The sequence below is a fragment of the Lepisma saccharinum genome, chromosome 3, assembly GCF_977018435.1.
Source record: "Lepisma saccharinum chromosome 3, izLepSacc3.1, whole genome shotgun sequence".
NCBI lineage: Eukaryota > Metazoa > Arthropoda > Insecta > Zygentoma > Lepismatidae > Lepisma > Lepisma saccharinum.
Window position 1 is genome coordinate 100,374,708 of NC_139231.1, and position 18,445 is coordinate 100,393,152.

Genomic DNA, 18,445 nt, shown 5'->3' on the forward strand with positions numbered 1-18,445 from the left:
CGGATTGTTTAACAAGTTTAATTGTTGTCATTCATGCAGACATCAATGGCATAAAGTTACTAGTGTATTGTTGGAGCAAAGACATAAAAATATTTTAAATATTGCCTACCAATCAGCTAATTATGGACTGCATGCTGCAATAATAATGCAGAATTATATTTTTATTGTTACAAAAAAATGGTGGGTGATTGACAATTTCTGACTTCATTTTCGGAATCAGCAGGTGGCAAAACATAAAGAACTGTTGAAATTTTACTTTTAACAAAATCATTGTTGGACAGTGTAATCAGTGATCTGATAGTAAAGAATATGTTTTTTGCTTTATAAATCGAATAGAGCTCCTCCACAAATTGGCCTGCACTTATTCCTCTCCCGAGCACAGCCTCGATTGCTGTACCTGTTATGTTTGTTATATTACGTGTAGAGCGGCATAACCTTGTATTGTATTACATTTGTTAGAGTTGGTTACAATGATAGGAAAATCTGTGATAAAATGATAACGAATACTCAGAGACTATAATGTTAAAATGTCATCTTCATATACCTAATACTTTATGTTAAAAGGTATAATTAAGTGACGACAATTAGGCTACAATTGTCCAGATAGGCAATTGAAACTCCCCTCAAGGCTCCTCCAAATAGTCTGAGCACGCTATGCCTCCGTCCTATTGGCGTTGCTGGTCTGACCCTGAGTGGCACGGGTGCCCGCAGAGGAGGGGGGGGGGAGGCTATTTCATGTGGTGCAATTATAGCGTGAAAACATGGATGGTAGATGCCATGAAATACAGCAGATTAAGTGGTCTCTGAAATCTAAAAAAGGGGGAAAAGGCAAAGAAACGTTCATCAACAGAGTAATTGATGTTTATGGAAAGCATGCAAGTCTAATCCAGTTTCTATTTAAATAATGGACTCAAGTCTGACTCGACAACAACGCCAAGGTATTTCCATTTCAGTTCCAATTGTATGCTTTGTAGAAATAATAATAATAACAATAACAAAAGGTAAAATGAGTTTTGTTGACTGAAGGGCAAGATATGAAATCTTACGCTGCCCCCCCCCCCCTCGAGGTGGAAATTCCTAACTTGAGAGCAGGATGCTTTGCCCAGTTTGAAGAAGATCCTCGAATGCATCAACATGTATAAGATAGAGTGGTGGGGAAACGCCTGGACAAATTATCCTAGTGGAGGAAAGCTTTACGGGATTTTTTTTTTAACTAGGAGGATAGCAACCGCAATATCTTCCTACTTTGAGTACTGCTGCCTCCCTAGTGGTGCCCTTGATTAGTGGAGTTGTTGTTGAGTTGGTTTATTAAGTCCACTTTATGAACAGTAAGGCTAATCGGGACTGGACCTACAGTTTAGAGTGGGATCCGAACCACTATGTGCCTTAACCGGGTATCGAACGCGGGACCCCTTGATTACAAGGCGACGACGCTACCACTCGGCCATCGGGGAGGCCGCACTGTTCGGCAAAATTAAACTTTTTGTCGCTCCCATGAACCAAATTAGGTGATTCTTATAGATTTCTAGCTCCTGAGTTCGAATCCGCAACCCGTTTTTCTCCAAGACGTACCAGTTTTGAGGGAGGGGGTGGGGGCGGGTTTCAATTACCACGCAAAAGTGCTATTCTCCCCCCATATAAAATTGCATGCTATCATCAGAATTTCAATATAAAACAAGCAGATACAACTACGTAAAGAGTAAAAGTTCAACATTTGCATGTCAATTGGTGTTCCTGCTCCTCTTGTAATTTGTACAGGGTGTCTCGCGTGTCGCATTCCAACAGAAGTCGGCCAACATATTCACACTCCATTTCCCACTGTAGCGCCTCTTCATGGTAGCTATTTGTTGATGAAACCTTTCACCGTGTCCATCGGAGACCTCACCCAAGCTGTACTGTTGAGGGAAGAAGTCCAAGTGACAATGCAGGAAATGTAACTTGAGGGACATATTAAATCCCATGGTACGAAATGAAGTAATTAACCTGCCCACAATGTCTTTGTAATTAGGTGACATGATTCCCGAGATAATTCTTCAGTGATGTAGTCAAATTTCAGTTGTTCCATAAGCGACGGAATGTCACTGCAATACACCAAATCACCATCCTTTGTAAAATTAGGAACTAGGCTCACCTCTCTTTTTCTGTACATCGATATATTCACATCTCGGTCAAGTAGATTCCATTGTTGAAGTCGTGATGCAAGCAACAGGGCCTTGGTCTTCGGAAGGTTTATGTCTCTGATCAGATCATTCAGTTCTTCCTGACTTATCACATGTGGTTCCTTAGTGTCAGACACTGGGGCGTAATTGGGATCTGAATGCGTACTCGAAGATTGTGCAACATCCTGACAAGTCGCAGGTTCTTCGTCGGATGAAACACTGCTCAGTGTGTATGAGTCTGGTGCTACGGGTACAGGCAGAACAACATCATGTGGGAGAGGTCTCCTCGCGGAATCCAAGTCAGGATACTGTATTTTATGCTTCGTGCCTTTTCAGAAACCTGTAATATTGGTCAGGCAGAAATAACAGTCTGCAACATGATCCCGGGGCTCGCGCCAAACCATAGGTACGGCGAACGGCATCGATTTATGTGTACCTTTCAACCATCCTTTTAGAGTACGCGCACACGAGTTACAACTTTGTTTGGGAGCCCAATCGCGATCCTGGTCGCCGACTTTACACCCAAAGTACAGGTGGTACGCTGTCTTTAGGAACGGTGACAATGCCCTACTTTGCTCCTTGAAGACCACTTCCCCACATATGTAGCAGAATGAATCTACCGAGTTTTTGCAAGTTCGTGGCATGTTGGTTTAACACAAATGTCAATATTTCACGCAGAAATATTTTTCCTTAACGATATAAACAGACACAGAGTAACGCGACTCTCTTACACCACGATCACCTCGGAAGTAAAATATCTGCTTCATGGGACAACGAGGTGGATGTCTTGGCACCTTTTTCCAGCCACATCCTGTTTGTCGTCTAGACAAGGGGGTGCCAACGAATGACCACAAGTTGATTACGAATCCTTTTACCTTGAAGGAAGCCGAGGTGACAGTGTAGGAAGAGTGTAACGAAAATAAAACGTTGAACTCCAATGTACACAAATAAGCCTGTCACACATAGTTAAAAATTGTAAGATACCATTCATTTTAGAGCCAGTCACTTATGGCTCATGTGACATCGTGAAAATATTTCTTCCAGTAGTAATGTTAAAATGCAATATTATTCACATTTTTGTTTTGACATTTATCTGGAATTCTCAAAAAAATGTGTGTTGTGGCAGAATTCACTGTTTTTTTGGAGTGGGTGGGGTGTATTTGGAATTTTCTTCTATTTCGGGGGGGGGGGGGTTGTGGGGGCAGGGGAAAGAATGTTCCTAGGATATAGTAACAATTCTTGGATTGAGGTAAAAATACACAATTATGCATTCCAAGCATAAAAAATACAATTTCATTACAAAAATACAATTTTTCGGTAATTTTTTATGGAAAATGCCCCCTAAAAAAAAACCTTACGTGCTGGAACTTTTTCAATGCGATATTCGTAATCAGCGACTCGAAATCTATAAGGTACACCCTTTCATCCTCGTGGGAGGATTTTCATGCCGATCAGTGAGTGGAGTGATAAAATTGGAAGCCTAATACCGGGTGTCCGAATTGAAACGCCCAAATTTCAACTGTCTGTAACTCCACATGTGTTTGATGCATCCAAATGAATTATACATTAATGAATATGCACAGTCCTAAAGTTTCTGTGAGTAAAGTAGTAATTAGTACATTTAGAACATTTGGTACATTTTTAATACAAGAGTCGCACGCAGGATGTCCAGCCGATACTCGATTTCCCACCAGGTTGCCTGTAGCATGCTGGTTGCCTCATGTAATCCTATCACGAAGCAGTACCAGAGTTGTATCTTTGGTTAAATACACCATGTCCTTGACATGCCCCCACAGAAAAAATATAGTGGGGTAATGTCAGGCGCATGCAGAAATATACTAAATGTACTAAAATGTACCAAATTTTTCTAATTGTACTAATTACTACTTTGCTCACAGAAACTTTAGGACTATCCATATTCATTAATGCATAATTCATTTGGATGCATTAAATACATGTGGAGTTACAGACATTTGAAATTAGGGCGTTTCAATTCGGACACCCGTATTAATGTATTGAAAAATGTGTAGTTAAACTCATATAAGTATTTAAGCTTGTTAGAGCTGTGTGTACAATTATCTTCGTATTATACTGTACTCCCCTCGCGGTCAGTTGGAGCTACCTACTGATCAGGACCAATTAGGGACTGGATATCGAGCTACCTACTGATCAGGATCATTAGGGACTGGATATCGTTCATGAATTCAACAGTGAGCAGAGAATGAGAAATGACATATCCTTCACACTGTCGGGTAATAATAGCCTGTTAGCGTTTCAACAGATTAATCATGCCGCCATTGCAAAGCCCCTCACGTCAGAACCCGGCTTCGAGTCCCATTAAGTGATTCGTGACATCTGAGAGTGCAGCTGGCGAGCCCAGGTGTCACTGTCACGCCTCGCCACTCACCTGCATGTGACAAACAAGGAGAGGTCCTCCTTGGCCCTTGGCAACAAGCTCTCCCGTTAGCCATCTTGTGCGCATCCCGGAACAAAATGGCGGCCGTCATTGTGATTTTTCTTCTCTCTTTACGACACAGTTTCGTTTCGGAGACTTTGTGTGGCCCGTGCATATTAAGCAGCTCTTGTTCTCCGGATTGGAATGGCTGATGCAGTGATTGTCTGGAGGGATTAGACTCTTCACGTACCACTCGCTGATATGTATGTAATGAGTCTCTGCCTGGCGTTGTGTAATACCTTCTACTTCTATCGACTGTGGTTCCCTCTATGTGTCGGTGCTTCGATTCCGCGATAAATTTGAACTTGTGGAGAATAGGAGCGAACAGGTGAACCGGCGCCATGACTCGCATTGAAGGAAGGATCAAATTTTCTCTTCCGGAAAGACTCTTCCACGAAAATAGGTAGGTGTCAATTTTCAACTTTGAGTAAGTCATTTGACTTGTCCGTATCTTATTCTCATGTAAAGAAGAGGATTTTTAAACTACCTAACTTTCTTCACAACTAATTAGGCCGCAGTATAAGTTCTGAGCAAGCTTCCTTTAGGGATAGTATGGTGTATTGACAGAACTGGACTTGGCGGAGTCTTATTTGGGACATGTGGGAGATGGGTCTGTCACGTACGCCATCTACTCGAGTTTTACTCGTTCTAGATCCGTTCTCGTCTCGTGTATAAGCAGCATCTACAACAGGGGTCTTCAACTCGTCAGACAGTGCGGGCCAAATTAACAATTTCAATGACGCTCGAGGACCACGAAGCTACACTTGCCATCTACCATTTACTTAATCCGGTTTTTATGTTCAGTACTTAATTTTTCAAACGGACACGAGCCTCGGCAAAGGGCTCTGCGGTTCACTTCTGGCCCGCGGACCATGGGTTGAAGATCCCTGACATACAGCATGTCACGGCAAAAACTTTGAAGCAACTTTTCTGTTTGACGCCTCGTTCTGATGCTGCGAACTCTAAAAGTAACTGAATTTTATACTGAATCTTTGCAACCATCCTGACCGGTTTACAAGATTAAGTTTGCAATTACGATATACATCACACGCGTATTATATCTACAAACTCTTGGTATGTCTTGTTTTGTTTTTCAGAAATCCTACATGATAGTTTTTACCAATGTCCTCGGACACCAAGTGTCGAACTTCTCTTGAGAAGTCTCATTGTCTTCTTTGATTTTAAAAGGCCGTATCAGTCTCGTCTCTACGCGAGATACTAGTCGGGATTTGTCTCGGTACCATGCCTAGTGTGCACTTATGGCACTTCCACTCGTTTTCAGTCCGTCCTCTTCCCTCCCCGTCCCCTCTTTTCTCCAACACCCCCTGTCCTGGGCTGCTCTTCTCCTGTACCTTATGTGAAGGATGGAAGCTAAGCTCCATCCTTCTGGGCTTACTTTAATTGTGGCACATGGTCTTTCTTCTGGTATATTTCGTTTAGTAAATATTACTTATGAGCGGTTGGGTAGTCGTAGTATATTAATTAATAGGGGGGATAATTAGTTATATACCTAGATTAGGTTTATGATGGTTTATATTAAGAATTACTAACATAGCGGCTCCACCCTCTATTAATTTATTGATACTGTCCTCACCCCCTTGTCTTCGTGTAGGTTTTTTTTACTCCTAGATTCCCTCTTAACAACCTCATTGGTTCGATTATTTGTGGCCTCCCCGATGGCGCAGTGGTAGCCTCGTCGACTTGTAACCAAGAGGTCCCGGGTTTGATACCCGGTGGAGGCACATAGTGGTTCGGATCCCACTTTAAACTGTAGGTCCAGTCCCGATTAGCCTTACTGTGCATAAAGTGGACTTAAAACATCAAATCAATCAATCGATCGATTATTTGTATGTTCCAGTACCGCCGCTCTTATATCCGGCGCGGGAACCGTCTTTATGGCAGTGACCCCCTGTTGCCGCGTTTACCTACGAAGAAACATGCGGTCACGTTGCCTCCCTGTTTGGGTAACAAACAACCTTTGAAATCCAGCAGCCAGCAGGGAGACAGGATTTTGTCAAAATAGCCGTTCTGCGCTGTGATTGGACACCGGGAGATACAACGGCAAGACTGTCATTCTTATTGTAAGTGCTGAGGGGTTGATCATTGAACAGTTTGTACAATTCTCTCCTTGTGATTGAGTAGAACCAGAATCCTTTCGGAGGATCTGACACTCAAATGAGTCCAGTTAAGACAGTAAGACTCCATACGCCACTTCCATACACTACAATGCTACTTCATACAGCTTAATTCGATCTCTAAAGTCAACATCGCATATACGTGAAGTTTTCGTTTTAACGATTACACCGAAAAGTTGAGGAAATCAAAAGAAAATTCGTAAAATGTATTTGGGTAGGTAAAGGAGGCAAATTTTCGGTGTTTCGAAATCACGAAATAATGCGAATTATGCCATTTTTCAGAATAACACCTAATTTTGCACTTTAATGCCGAAAACGCCGCGAATTATGCACTATAAAAGGGGGATCACGCTTCTTCTCTTCAAAAAGTACTATTAGATCTGTAATTTCTAGTCGAGCTATTGAATGTTCGATTCATAAGAGATTGTGACGTTTCATTCATTGCAGACATGACTGACAGTGTTTTGTTTTTTTACTTCCTCCTGAAATAGAATTCGCTGGGGGGGGGGGGATTTTCCCAGAAGGAAAGTTTCCTAGGAACGGGAAAATTTTCAGGGAAAAGCACCTGTTTTGTTTCGGAGGGTTAGAGCGTGTGTGTGTATACACAAAATTGTATTTTGACGTCGCAGAAGAATTTTTTCGCATTGTTAGGAAAATATGATATGTGTGATTGTGTTCAAAGATTTGGGTGCTTTCATTTAATAAACATTTCATATTTAGTGGCTGATGTGATTCAATAGTTTTCCAAATCGAAGAAATTTGGTCATTTCTCACAAAGGTGAGCCATAATTTTTTTTTCCATTAAAACTAAAATTTGTCTAAATTTTCCAGAACTAAAAAAAAAATGTGAAAATCTTAAGACTAGAAGGAACAGTAAAAATAAATGTAAAAATAACCGATTTTAAATTAATAACACCGAATTTTGCCATAAACCTCGAAAAAAACACCGAATTGCAGTTAAAAATAACATCGAAATTTAGGGAAAAATAAACTAAAACTTCACGTCCCTACATATACGTTAACACACGTAAGTATTTAGTAGGGCTTGAGGTGACTACACCCCCAGGTCCTGAATGCAGCACTATGGATCAAGTACTATAGCTAATTACAAACTGTGAACGGTCTGAAATTGTTGGAGAAAATCATTTTGTTTCGCGGTTGTACTACATATCATAATCCAATAATAGATGCATAAAAACGAATTGCAAGTACACTGGAGGAGAATGCGTTGCCATTTCATGCATAAGTTTTCGGAATTACAACAGTTCTCTATTAATTTTGATGAACATTTAATGAAGTATTATCTTTTGCTTTCATATATGCCCTGTAGTATTACATTGAAGTGTAATGTATTATTTTCTTGAAAAATTTAGTCCGTCGATTGGCATAATACGAGACTACAAGAGTCAAATGAAAACCGAAAAGTCCAATAAAACTTATAGAGCAGACTGTATACAGCTCAAATTTACATTAGGTATCAAATCTTATTTACAAAACGACCTCAAGGCTGCAACACCAATCAAGTGAGCTTCAAAACGCCATTTTTGTTATTTTAAAAATGGCACCTCCTATACACACTTGCACCATTGAATAGGAGTGTTTTTTTTTGTCCTCTTTCAGCCTAAAAGTGACAGAAATTTCTCGGCAAATGAAAATTCAATCTCTCTGTGCATGCTTATCACACCAACAAGTAGAAAGTTCGAAGGAGATGGGTGGAAAGGCATTCACAGTGGCTCATAAGTGACTGCACATGGACCCCAAAGACTTATTCTTCTTAAGGTATAGAGGCACTAACTCAAAGCTGAAAATAGATGTAGATCAGCAAAAGGTCTGTGCTAAAATGCAGCAAACTCGTGCAGCCCTACATACAGAAATCTACTAGATAAGAAACAAAAACAAATTAAATTTGACTCCCTTGTAAAATTGATTGGGCAGTAACATTTGTTTTCGACTACCTTAGTACGTTTTACAATGTATAAATTGTTCTGTCTGTTCCATTCGAGTATAAATCAATAACTCAGGTTACCGCTTGGCACCCTGAAAAAGGTTCGCATACTGATTGTTTTGAATACACGATCCGAAAGATATATTGACTTCCCTTCATGTAACACCCATGAAACGCAACTGGCTGAAAATAAATATAATCCGAAACGTGATAATAATGAAGGGAATCAATGTCTAGAAGCCATTTCAGCGTATGCAGCCCATAAACTGTGATTTTTGTCAGGAGTACAAACATTGATACAGATTCCTGCGACGCCGGACATAAATCTATTTTCGGACTATGACATAAATCAGGTACAATTTGGAAACAGAGTCAATGTTTGGTTGTTGGTTGCGCGAACAATTATAGCCTGCGTTGCCTTCGGCCGATGTTCGGGGTCTCGTATGTATATGTAAAGCAAACTGACGCGATGAAAATCAATATCATCAGATTGCAGGTAAACGTCGATGTGCACTCTACGCAACAGTGATTGATCTAATCATTAGAACGTGCCCTTCTCCATTTCTTAACACTAGGAACTTTTTTCGATTGGGCTGCGATTCAAGGCTCCGCGGTAACCAAACATTGTACACTGAAACTTCCAATCTGTATCCAGCAATAACTCACTTTGAGTCCCTGTGCTAGAAATATAATATAAGGCACGTAAGATATTTATTTTAAATTTACATGAAATAACGTACAAGTTCTTCTGACTTTGTACCTCTACAAGCTCTTTTATTTATAAAGTCTTAAAGCCCAGAAAATAAATCAACATTATGCACAATATTTAAGTTGAAAGAAAGTAATGGAATAGTATATAGCTCTACCCATCTATACTTCCTTTTTAAAGTTTTAAATTTTAAGTACGATTTCCTTAAGTTAATATGTAAATGACATGAATATGTAAATGATGTATCGGAGAAATTGTTTGCAACGTATACTCGCAAGTTCAAATCTGCTCCATTCTACGTATTATTTTACGTCACTTTTCTACATCGTGGGACAAATGTAACGAGTAGTAGGTAGTGGCTTGGTGAAGGTCTTACAGAGCTTCACATTCCTTCTTGAAACTCTCATCTTCTGCTACTTCATAAAGCATTTGTTCATCAATCGATAAGTTATCAGCCCTCGAGGACCTTCGCGATAGAGAAGTGGTCAATGGTCTCGCCTTGTGAGCAAATGGTCCTGTGTTCGATAGCTGGTGGAAGTACATTGCACATTAGTTTGGATCTCATGTTAAACTTTAGGCCCGATCCAGATTAGTCTATCTGAGCAAAGTGGACTCGGAACAAACTTTGTCAAACTCACTCCTGCTGTTTCTTGAACTGCTTACAAGAGGTTGGGTGGGCCTCGAAGCTTTGAACCTCAACATATATCAGCCTCCCTTCCACGTAATACATCCAGGACTGCATTTTGCAAACTAACGACGACAGCCGGCCCCCGTGGCGGAGTGGTTATCACATCGCGCTACGAAGCCAGGGGTTCCGGGTTCGAATCCTGGCCTGGGCATGTGAGTGTCCATTCATCAATTTCATCATGTCATCACTCATCCCCATCTTCGCAAATTAGCCAAAAGTGGCACAAGAAGCGAAGTAAAATAAAGAAAATCATTCAAACTAACAAGGCTCTGGCGTCTTGGCTCAAGCCTCTGTGGGGCTTGTATTGTGTTATATCCATTTGTTATCCTTTCATCCATTTCATCTTATCACTATTCATCTTCTTTTCGCTATTAGCCAAAAGTGGCAGAAAGCGAAGTAGAAGAAAGTAATAAACCTTTTATAATCCGGTCAAGCCACGACTTCACGAAAATAGAACCAGTGAAAGTACTTTACTATTCCCTCGTACGGTCAAAATTAGAATATGCGTCAGTAATCTGGAATCCCACTCAAATACACTTAATTTATAGACTAGAACGTATTCAGTCAAAGTTCCTTAGATACCTGAAATTCAAAACCTGGGGAGAATATCCAACATTCGATTCATGCGATAAATCTAGAACATCTTCAGCACACTAGCACTCCGGCAACAAGTAAATGACCTGCCCTTTTTGTATAAAGTAATAAAATGTATAATAGACGATTCCAACTTGTTATCAGCCGTATCATTCCATGTTCCCGTTTCCAAACGCGTCCCAGCACAAAATCTTTCATTACCAGAGAGCGAAAACATAAATTCTTTCTACCTCTCCGGTGTGGAGAGCGTGCAACTCTTTCAACACAATTTCATGTGTAAATAACACAATCGATATTTTTGCAATGAGTTTCTACAATCTTAATAATACTATTCCTGGAACACTGAAGTGAATCTATTGTAGTGATATTATGTAATTAGAGTACTATAATTGGGCTCGGCCTGTTGGGCTCTATCAATAAAATAAATAAATAAATTTACCCAAGGATTTATTTTCCTAGGAGGATTAACAGGAGTACTAGCAAATTAATGCGTTATACGAGTATTTTATAGATGTGGTCATTTTCCACATTAGGATATTTACCCATGTCTTAATGCATCAGCGAAAGATGCTATTCTACATGTTGTGTTAAGACAACCAAAATTACTTTATAACAGTGCGCTTCGATCCCAGGAGTCTTGGGTTCGAATCCCGGACTCGGTATGGGTGGTGTTTGTGAGTGTCCCTTCATCAGTTTCATATCATCACTCATCCTCATCTTCACGATTAGCCAAAAGTGGTAGAAAAGCGAAGTAAAATAAATAAATCAAAAACTAAAATTGCTATTAAGCAATATGAACACAGTTTATTACATAAATAAAGGATAAAGTATAAATAAACAACAAAGCAAGTAGTGGTTCGTGGACCTCTCTATTCACTACACTATGCTTTATTTTCTACCAAATGTTACTTTCTAGATTTTTTCTTTGGTCTTGGAGATAAAGTTCAACGGATCCAAAATTGTTACAATAAAATATCGCGACATCTTCGGTGGCCTTCCTATTCAGTTCAGAGCCTCAAGTTTCGAAGCGCGGAATGAAAATCGCCCATTCCCTGGAGTGCTATTGTCGGACGCCACAATGCACCTCTTGGAGAGAAGCCCACCCGACTCGTCACTATGGCGCTTCAAAGAGGCAGCATTTAATCCAGACCCAGTCGGGGCCTCCCAGATCGACCCCCCCCCCCCATGCCTCCCACACCTTCTGCATCAGGGCGCTTTGTCGTGGGCTGTCATGACAACGGGATATATATACACATATGTATTACCGCAGCCGGGACAAAAGAGGCCACCCAGAATAAGCGCCGGTGAGGCTTTTCCAAAGGTTAGGTGAGGTTGAATGTATTTACTCATAGGCAAAAATCTTATTAATATTGCTGGTCACCACATAGTCGAATAAATATCTTTCCAGTAGTGTAGGTGCAAGAAAAAGTATCTAAAGCTTTACAAACTACATCACAATTACATACACACACAGAAAACTAAATGCATCATATCGATTGATGCACTAAAGTGTGTTTTATGCATTCTTCAAAGAATCAGATTCCCATTTGATGCATTTGGATGCGTTTTTGTATGTCGTGAGAGAAACACCAAAGTGCATCATTTGTTTCAAGTGAGGATTTCTTTCAGTCGAGATGCACTTCGATGCATCAGTTGATGTTCCTTGATGCACCTTCCTGCATCTTTTTGGATGATACACTTAAATGTTTAGTCTGAGCTACAGAGTTTATGTAGCTCAGACGAAACGTTTAAGTGCATCATAAAAAAGAGATGCATTTTGGTGCATCAAGTGGCATCAAAACGCATCAACTGATGCATTGAAGTGCATCTCGACTTAAAGAAATCCTCACTTGAATCAAATAATGCACTTTGGTGTTTCTCTCACGACATACAAAAATGCATCCAAATGCATCAAATGTGAATCTGATTCTTTGAAGACGCCATAAACACACCTTAGTGCATCAATCGATGCATTTTGGCGCATCAGTCGATATGATGCATTTAGTTCTCTGAGTGTAGTAGTAAATAGTAGGGATGGCTACAAAATCCGGATAACGAATATCCAGATTTCAAATTATCCGATGCAACGGATAATCCGAATATCCTGATACTACGGATATATGGATAATACGGATTTGATTAAGGATTTGTAGGAAATCTGCACAGTGGAATACGAACATGGCATGACGATTAAAATAATATGGCGTAGCCCGTAAGACGGACAAAGAATAAAACTGTCCGGATAATGCACACATCGCATATCCGGACATTTCTGATAATTCGGATAATGCCAAGATCCGGATAATTCTCATGTCAGAATATCCGATGTCCGCATACAAAATTATCCGATATCCGGATAAAACTTTATCCGGATTTGGCCATCCCTAGTAAATACGTTACATAATATGGTGCCATAGTCGTTACATTACATTATTATTATCATCATATAGGTACAACTAGTTATTAATAAGTATAGTTAAAGTATAGCACTGGCTAATAGATGCCTCAGCTGACTGTAAATCTCCAGGAAAATGAAAATTAAGAAATATCCTTGAATCGCCCGTAGAAAGAAACGGCATTCATAAAAAGAGCTTCCAAACTTCCTTCTCGAAACTGGAGTTTCGTCTCAAATGTCTTCCAATATAATAATTATTATCTTGTGTATTTTATTTGATTTTCGTTCTTTGGAGTCCCTATCCTGCCACTTTTGGTTAATTGCGACGATGGGGATGAGTGATGATATCATGGAACTGATGAAGAAACGCTCACAAGGAACACCCATGCCCAGGCCAGGATTCGAACCCGGAACCCCTGGTGTTGTAGTGGACTATGCTAACCACTCCGCCATGGAGTTCGGCTACTCTCTTGTTGCCATTCAACAAAGAAGACATTGTGCTACGTTACATTTTGTAGAGATAGGCACATATGTTAAATAAAGCAAATTTAAAAACTCAATTGTCTGGGGTACAACGCGTCTTTATTACATGAAACAAGATCTGGGGCGGCGGCCTGGCACGGCTGTACCATTGTTCCATTCTTCATGAATTTATAGTTATACTAGTCAGTTAATTATAAAGTATGACAAAGTATAAAATAATACGTAGAAATTGAGGCGAGAAATGCAAGCTCGACCAGGACTCGAACCCGGCCATCTGGCATGCCGTGCTATAGTTATTCCAACCGAGCAACCGAACCAGCTCTGGTTTCGTCTGATTTTTCGCTTCAGAGGTTTTACCTGTGTGGAATTGTCTCTTCCATTGTTATCTGTTTTATTTGAAACACTGATGAGGTCGATGGTGCCTAGTTTTCTCGCAGCGTGGAGCTGTATGTTACCTTATGATGTGGTACATTCCAGATGACGTCATATAGTTAATATGTTTAAATGCACAGTTATTGTATTTTGTTAACTGTTAGACGCCTCGTTCAAGAAAAAGCTTTAGAAGTTGGGGGACAGGAATTTTAGTCAAGGTCTATCTTGTGTGAGCTCTCACATACAACTTTAATTTTTGGAATTTTGAAATCTGTAGAACCATTTCTTCCACTTCAAGAGACCCATAATTCTTCATTTAACAATTGTTCTTTTTTCGATCTAACACTTTTTCGTTTCGTTATTCTGTTCTTATTCTAACTGAACTTCATCACTGGACTGGTTCGACCTCCCAATTCGAAAAACAAATCTGCGACAATTTTCATCCACGCTACATCGTTAGAATTTGGTTCTCTCGTGATGGACGCCTGGAGATAGCAGGAAACCAATCTAAAAAAAAAAAAAAAAAAAAAAAAAAAAAAGACTTTTCAATGTTGCTTAGGGTAGTTGCCCGGTGCAAGAGTGCATAAATATATCCGAAGCGCATCGGCAGGCGAATTGCAATTTTAAACACTCGTGCACGGGAGCAATAAAATAGCGTGGTTGCATAATGAGATCGAACGAGATCCGTGCAAATACTGGAGATTTCTCATCCACACACGGGAATTAGCGACTCTCAGCCGAAGGTCTCGGTGAAGGCTGTAAATAAGGCAGCGAGCTGACTGCTCCGTCCAAAGCAACTACTCGTGTGGTGGACCGAAGATACCTGGGCGTGGAGGGTCACTGTTTCTGACAGTTCGGCGTCCCAAACAATACTTCCATGACAACCACGACGCTACATGTACAGTAAGTTGCATGATCATTTCACCACCTTCATCTATTTCAGGCATCGTCGTGTTCTGGAGGAACTTCTGTGCAATGGTGAAGAATTGTTAGTTCGTGTGGAAGTAGCAGATGTGGTCTTCCAATGTCTTTGTGCAGATGAGGACCAGTAGTGTGCAAGGGAACTCTGCAGTGAACCAAAAACCCTTTGAAGTGTTTGTTAGAAGTGCAAGAGTGACAGTGGAACTGTTCCAAGAGTGTATGAATCGTGTTTCTTTGAAGAAATACCTTATTTCAGGTGCTTTTGGAGGTTGTGGGAACGTTAGGTCTCGTGAAGTGAATGTGAATGTGTACAAACCAGAACCAGAATTGATTCGATTTCAGTCATACTCGTACCTCTCATTTGTGGTCAAATCTTCACTTGCTGAGATTACCCTCTGCTGGTTAACCATTCGCAATTAGTGACCATTCAATAGGCATTACGTTACTCTTTCTCTACTTTATTACCATTACGGTCGTTAATGTGGAGTGTTATATCCTTTGCAGGTAGATCCGCTTCAAATATTGATTAGCGTTAACAATGCGGTTTTAACATTTTTTGGGTGTTATGGGGTTATGTTGAGCACGGGATCAAACGGTCGTATCAATTCCTAGTTGTATGGCTGCCAATAAATTTGAAAAGTTATGCTTCTGATCGCTTTATAAGCAGAGATTTGTCGAAAATTCTTATGCTTTCAATATTTGTACTCATCGACAGTGATTTTGTTATGAATTATTGTAGTTTTTTTGTTTTTTTAGTTATGCTGATTTCGAATATGGGGAGGTCAGATTTTTTCTAGAGGGTTCATTTGTTGGCAACAGAACTATCGAATAGTTGCTATCATTTCATATCGTCCTTGGAATTACCGAAAGGCCTTTGAATCATTCCAATAACGATATTATTCCAGTCTTCGCCACATTTCTTCAGAGACATAATGCATTCGTCACACGTTCTTATTCTTTCTTTATAACATTTTATTTACTATTCAAACTGTCGGATTAGTTTTTTGCAGAGATAGTTTTCATCAATAATAGGATGCCAGGAGTGGTACTTTTTTCACCACACATTACATATATTTAATTCCAAAACAGGGACGTAGCCTTTGGGTGGGCAGGGGGCCCAACACCCACCTTCCATCCCACCTACATAGCTCACATGACTGTGTGTCTGACTGATCTATATCGGTGGTGATGGGATGATGTGTCATTGCCCTAGCTTCAATTCCCTGGCTTTGGTTGTTGAATCTTCTCTGCCTGACGCTTGAAGTTCATCTGATACTGGTTTGGTGGTTCTTGCAAGCTCCAACATCTACTTGGGGGTTATGATTAGAAGAGCCGTGGATTCCTGGTTTTGGCTTGTCCAAACACCCGGGTTGCTGTTGACCTCAAGGTTGGGATGTGTTTTAAACTTGTCCCAGCTTTCCGTGTGCTGACTTCTTCGATGAATTCTAGTTGCAAGCCTTCTTGGATCTGGCGATTGGTGATATATCTGCCATATTCGATTTTCCAGCCACGCTGGTACCTCAAACATCATTGGCATTGTTTATATATCCGGAGCCGGTTACCAGTGTCAGCTCTAGGTTTGGGAAGATGGGAGATAGTCCTTCCAGCTCCTGGCCTTCCTTGTGCCGCAAGTACTCGACACGTTATCTGAACTTTAGTTCATGATCCAATGTCAGGCTGGGGTATTGGGCGTGTAGCATGCCTGAGAAATTATCATAATCATTTATAGCAGAACAAGAATCGCACACAGAGAAAGATAGTGTTAAAGGGATAGAGAATAAGAGAAATAGAGAAAATAATAGAGAAGGCAGAGGATAGGAGAGAGAAATAGAGAGATAGAAGAACAGCAATGACATGACCACCGAGGAACAACCCACGTCCTTGCTCCCACCCCAACGTCGCTCTTTGGCGACGTTAATGGTCCCAAATCATGAGTAGGAACCAATTCATCTTCCCTTGCAACTTGAAAATTTAGTGTGATTGAGTTGTCTCGGGTTATTAGGCACTGGATTTCTGCAGTTTCTGCAAGATTAACTTAATGACAAGGCTCAGAAACTTGTATTTTCTTGTAGAAATCACTTGGTTGGTAATTAAACAATCTCTATCCGTCATGTTAAACATGCAGCGGGCAAGTGGATGATTAATTGAATACAGAGATGGGCTCAAGTTGTGATTGTTTAATTCCGAACTAATCATGGTACACATGCATTGATTACATGGTTATATTTCTCTGAACCCTTACTTCAGTGGCTTTTCTGTAGAATGAATTTGCCCTTCCGTACACGTCTACGTACAGTCACCGGCATTAAAATGGGGCACCTAGATCCTGAAATACTCGCCCTACTACAAGGCGTTGTGTGTGTTGTCTAACACTACGGCGCAGGTAGAAGTTGCCATTGAAAATTTGCTATATAATCATACAGTTAGGCAACACACATAACGGCTTTCAGGGTAGCGAGTATTTCAGAATCTAGCTGTCCCATTTATTATTACTCACACTATACAGTAGTATATCTCCATTGTTATTTATCACTTGTTCAGCATGCTTTCCTGTTACCTTTCCCCAGCGTTCTGTTTTATTTCCCACTCTGGCATCCATATCTCCTAGGATATTAAGTTCTTTGAAGTATTTCATGGAACTGATCTATGTTGTTTGAAGTTTCCTCCTTGGGTTCACATACTATCGCTAAAGTTAATTCTTCTTTCTGTTTTCTAAAATGTCTACTGTCATTATTTCATTTATAAATTTCCACCCCCTGATATTTTCCTTTCTATCCTTATGTGTCATACATGCCACTCCTACTCTTTCTTGTTTTGGTACTGCACTGTAGAATAGTAGAAAGTTTTAATCTAGTTTTTCAATTCCAGTACCTTTCTTCTTTGTTTCTGTAAGTGTAAGGTATTTCACTTTTGTTTCCTTTATCTCTCTTACTAGTTCATATTCTTTCCCATTTAGACCCATTACATTCCATGTTCCAACATTCATTGAGCCACATCCTCGCCAATTCGTCATCATCGTGATCTGTCCGGCTTCCTGTCTTGTTCTTCTTTTAATCATTGTGGCTTCAAATGTGCAGGGAATTGGCCTACAACACACTAGGCCAGTGGAGGGGCTGCCTCCTCTCTGCCTCTGGGCTTGCAGTGAGCATAGCTGTTCTGATCTATGTTTTACTCGTAGAGGTAATGTCTATCACTTCAACCCTCCTCCTTTCTCATCCGGGCATGGGACCGTCGACGGCGGAGAAATACTTAGCTTGCTTTTAACTGTGCTAATTAGTTTCTCCAAGCTTCCAACTTACTTCCACAATATCCTAACACTCCTATAAAAGTTGTGAGAATCATTCCACATTTGTAACAGTTACCCAGAGATGTCTCTACTCACGTTCATACTGATACGAAGCGCAAGCAGTCTTTAAAAAGTTACTTTTTAAAGTATCTGGGCTACATTAACATTTACTGAGCCAAACAAGTAAATCAGTTCTAGTTACAATTATTTATCTAACTCAATTCAGGTTTGCTTTTACTTTAAAAGTAACTCTTAATTACTTTTTCAAAAACTTTCTACGTAAGATGTAACTTATGCAGTGTT

General features: G+C 40.3%; 1 protein-coding gene across 4 annotated transcripts in view; it reads left to right on the top strand.

The window, feature by feature from the left end:
• The window catches only part of LOC145985250 (proton channel OtopLc-like), a 185,430-nt gene that overhangs the window by 66,329 nt on the left and 100,656 nt on the right, over positions 1–18,445 (top strand). Inside the window, exon 1 of one of the 4 annotated variants that reach the window (XM_083119030.1) lies at positions 14,739–14,838. The exons of the other annotated variants lie outside the window; for them this stretch is intronic. Coding sequence (XP_082975156.1) covers positions 14,813–14,838 — 26 coding nt within the window. The 5' untranslated portion in view covers positions 14,739–14,812. Of the gene's footprint in view, positions 1–14,738; positions 14,839–18,445 lie in introns of those variants that run through there. 4 annotated transcript variants of the gene reach the window in all.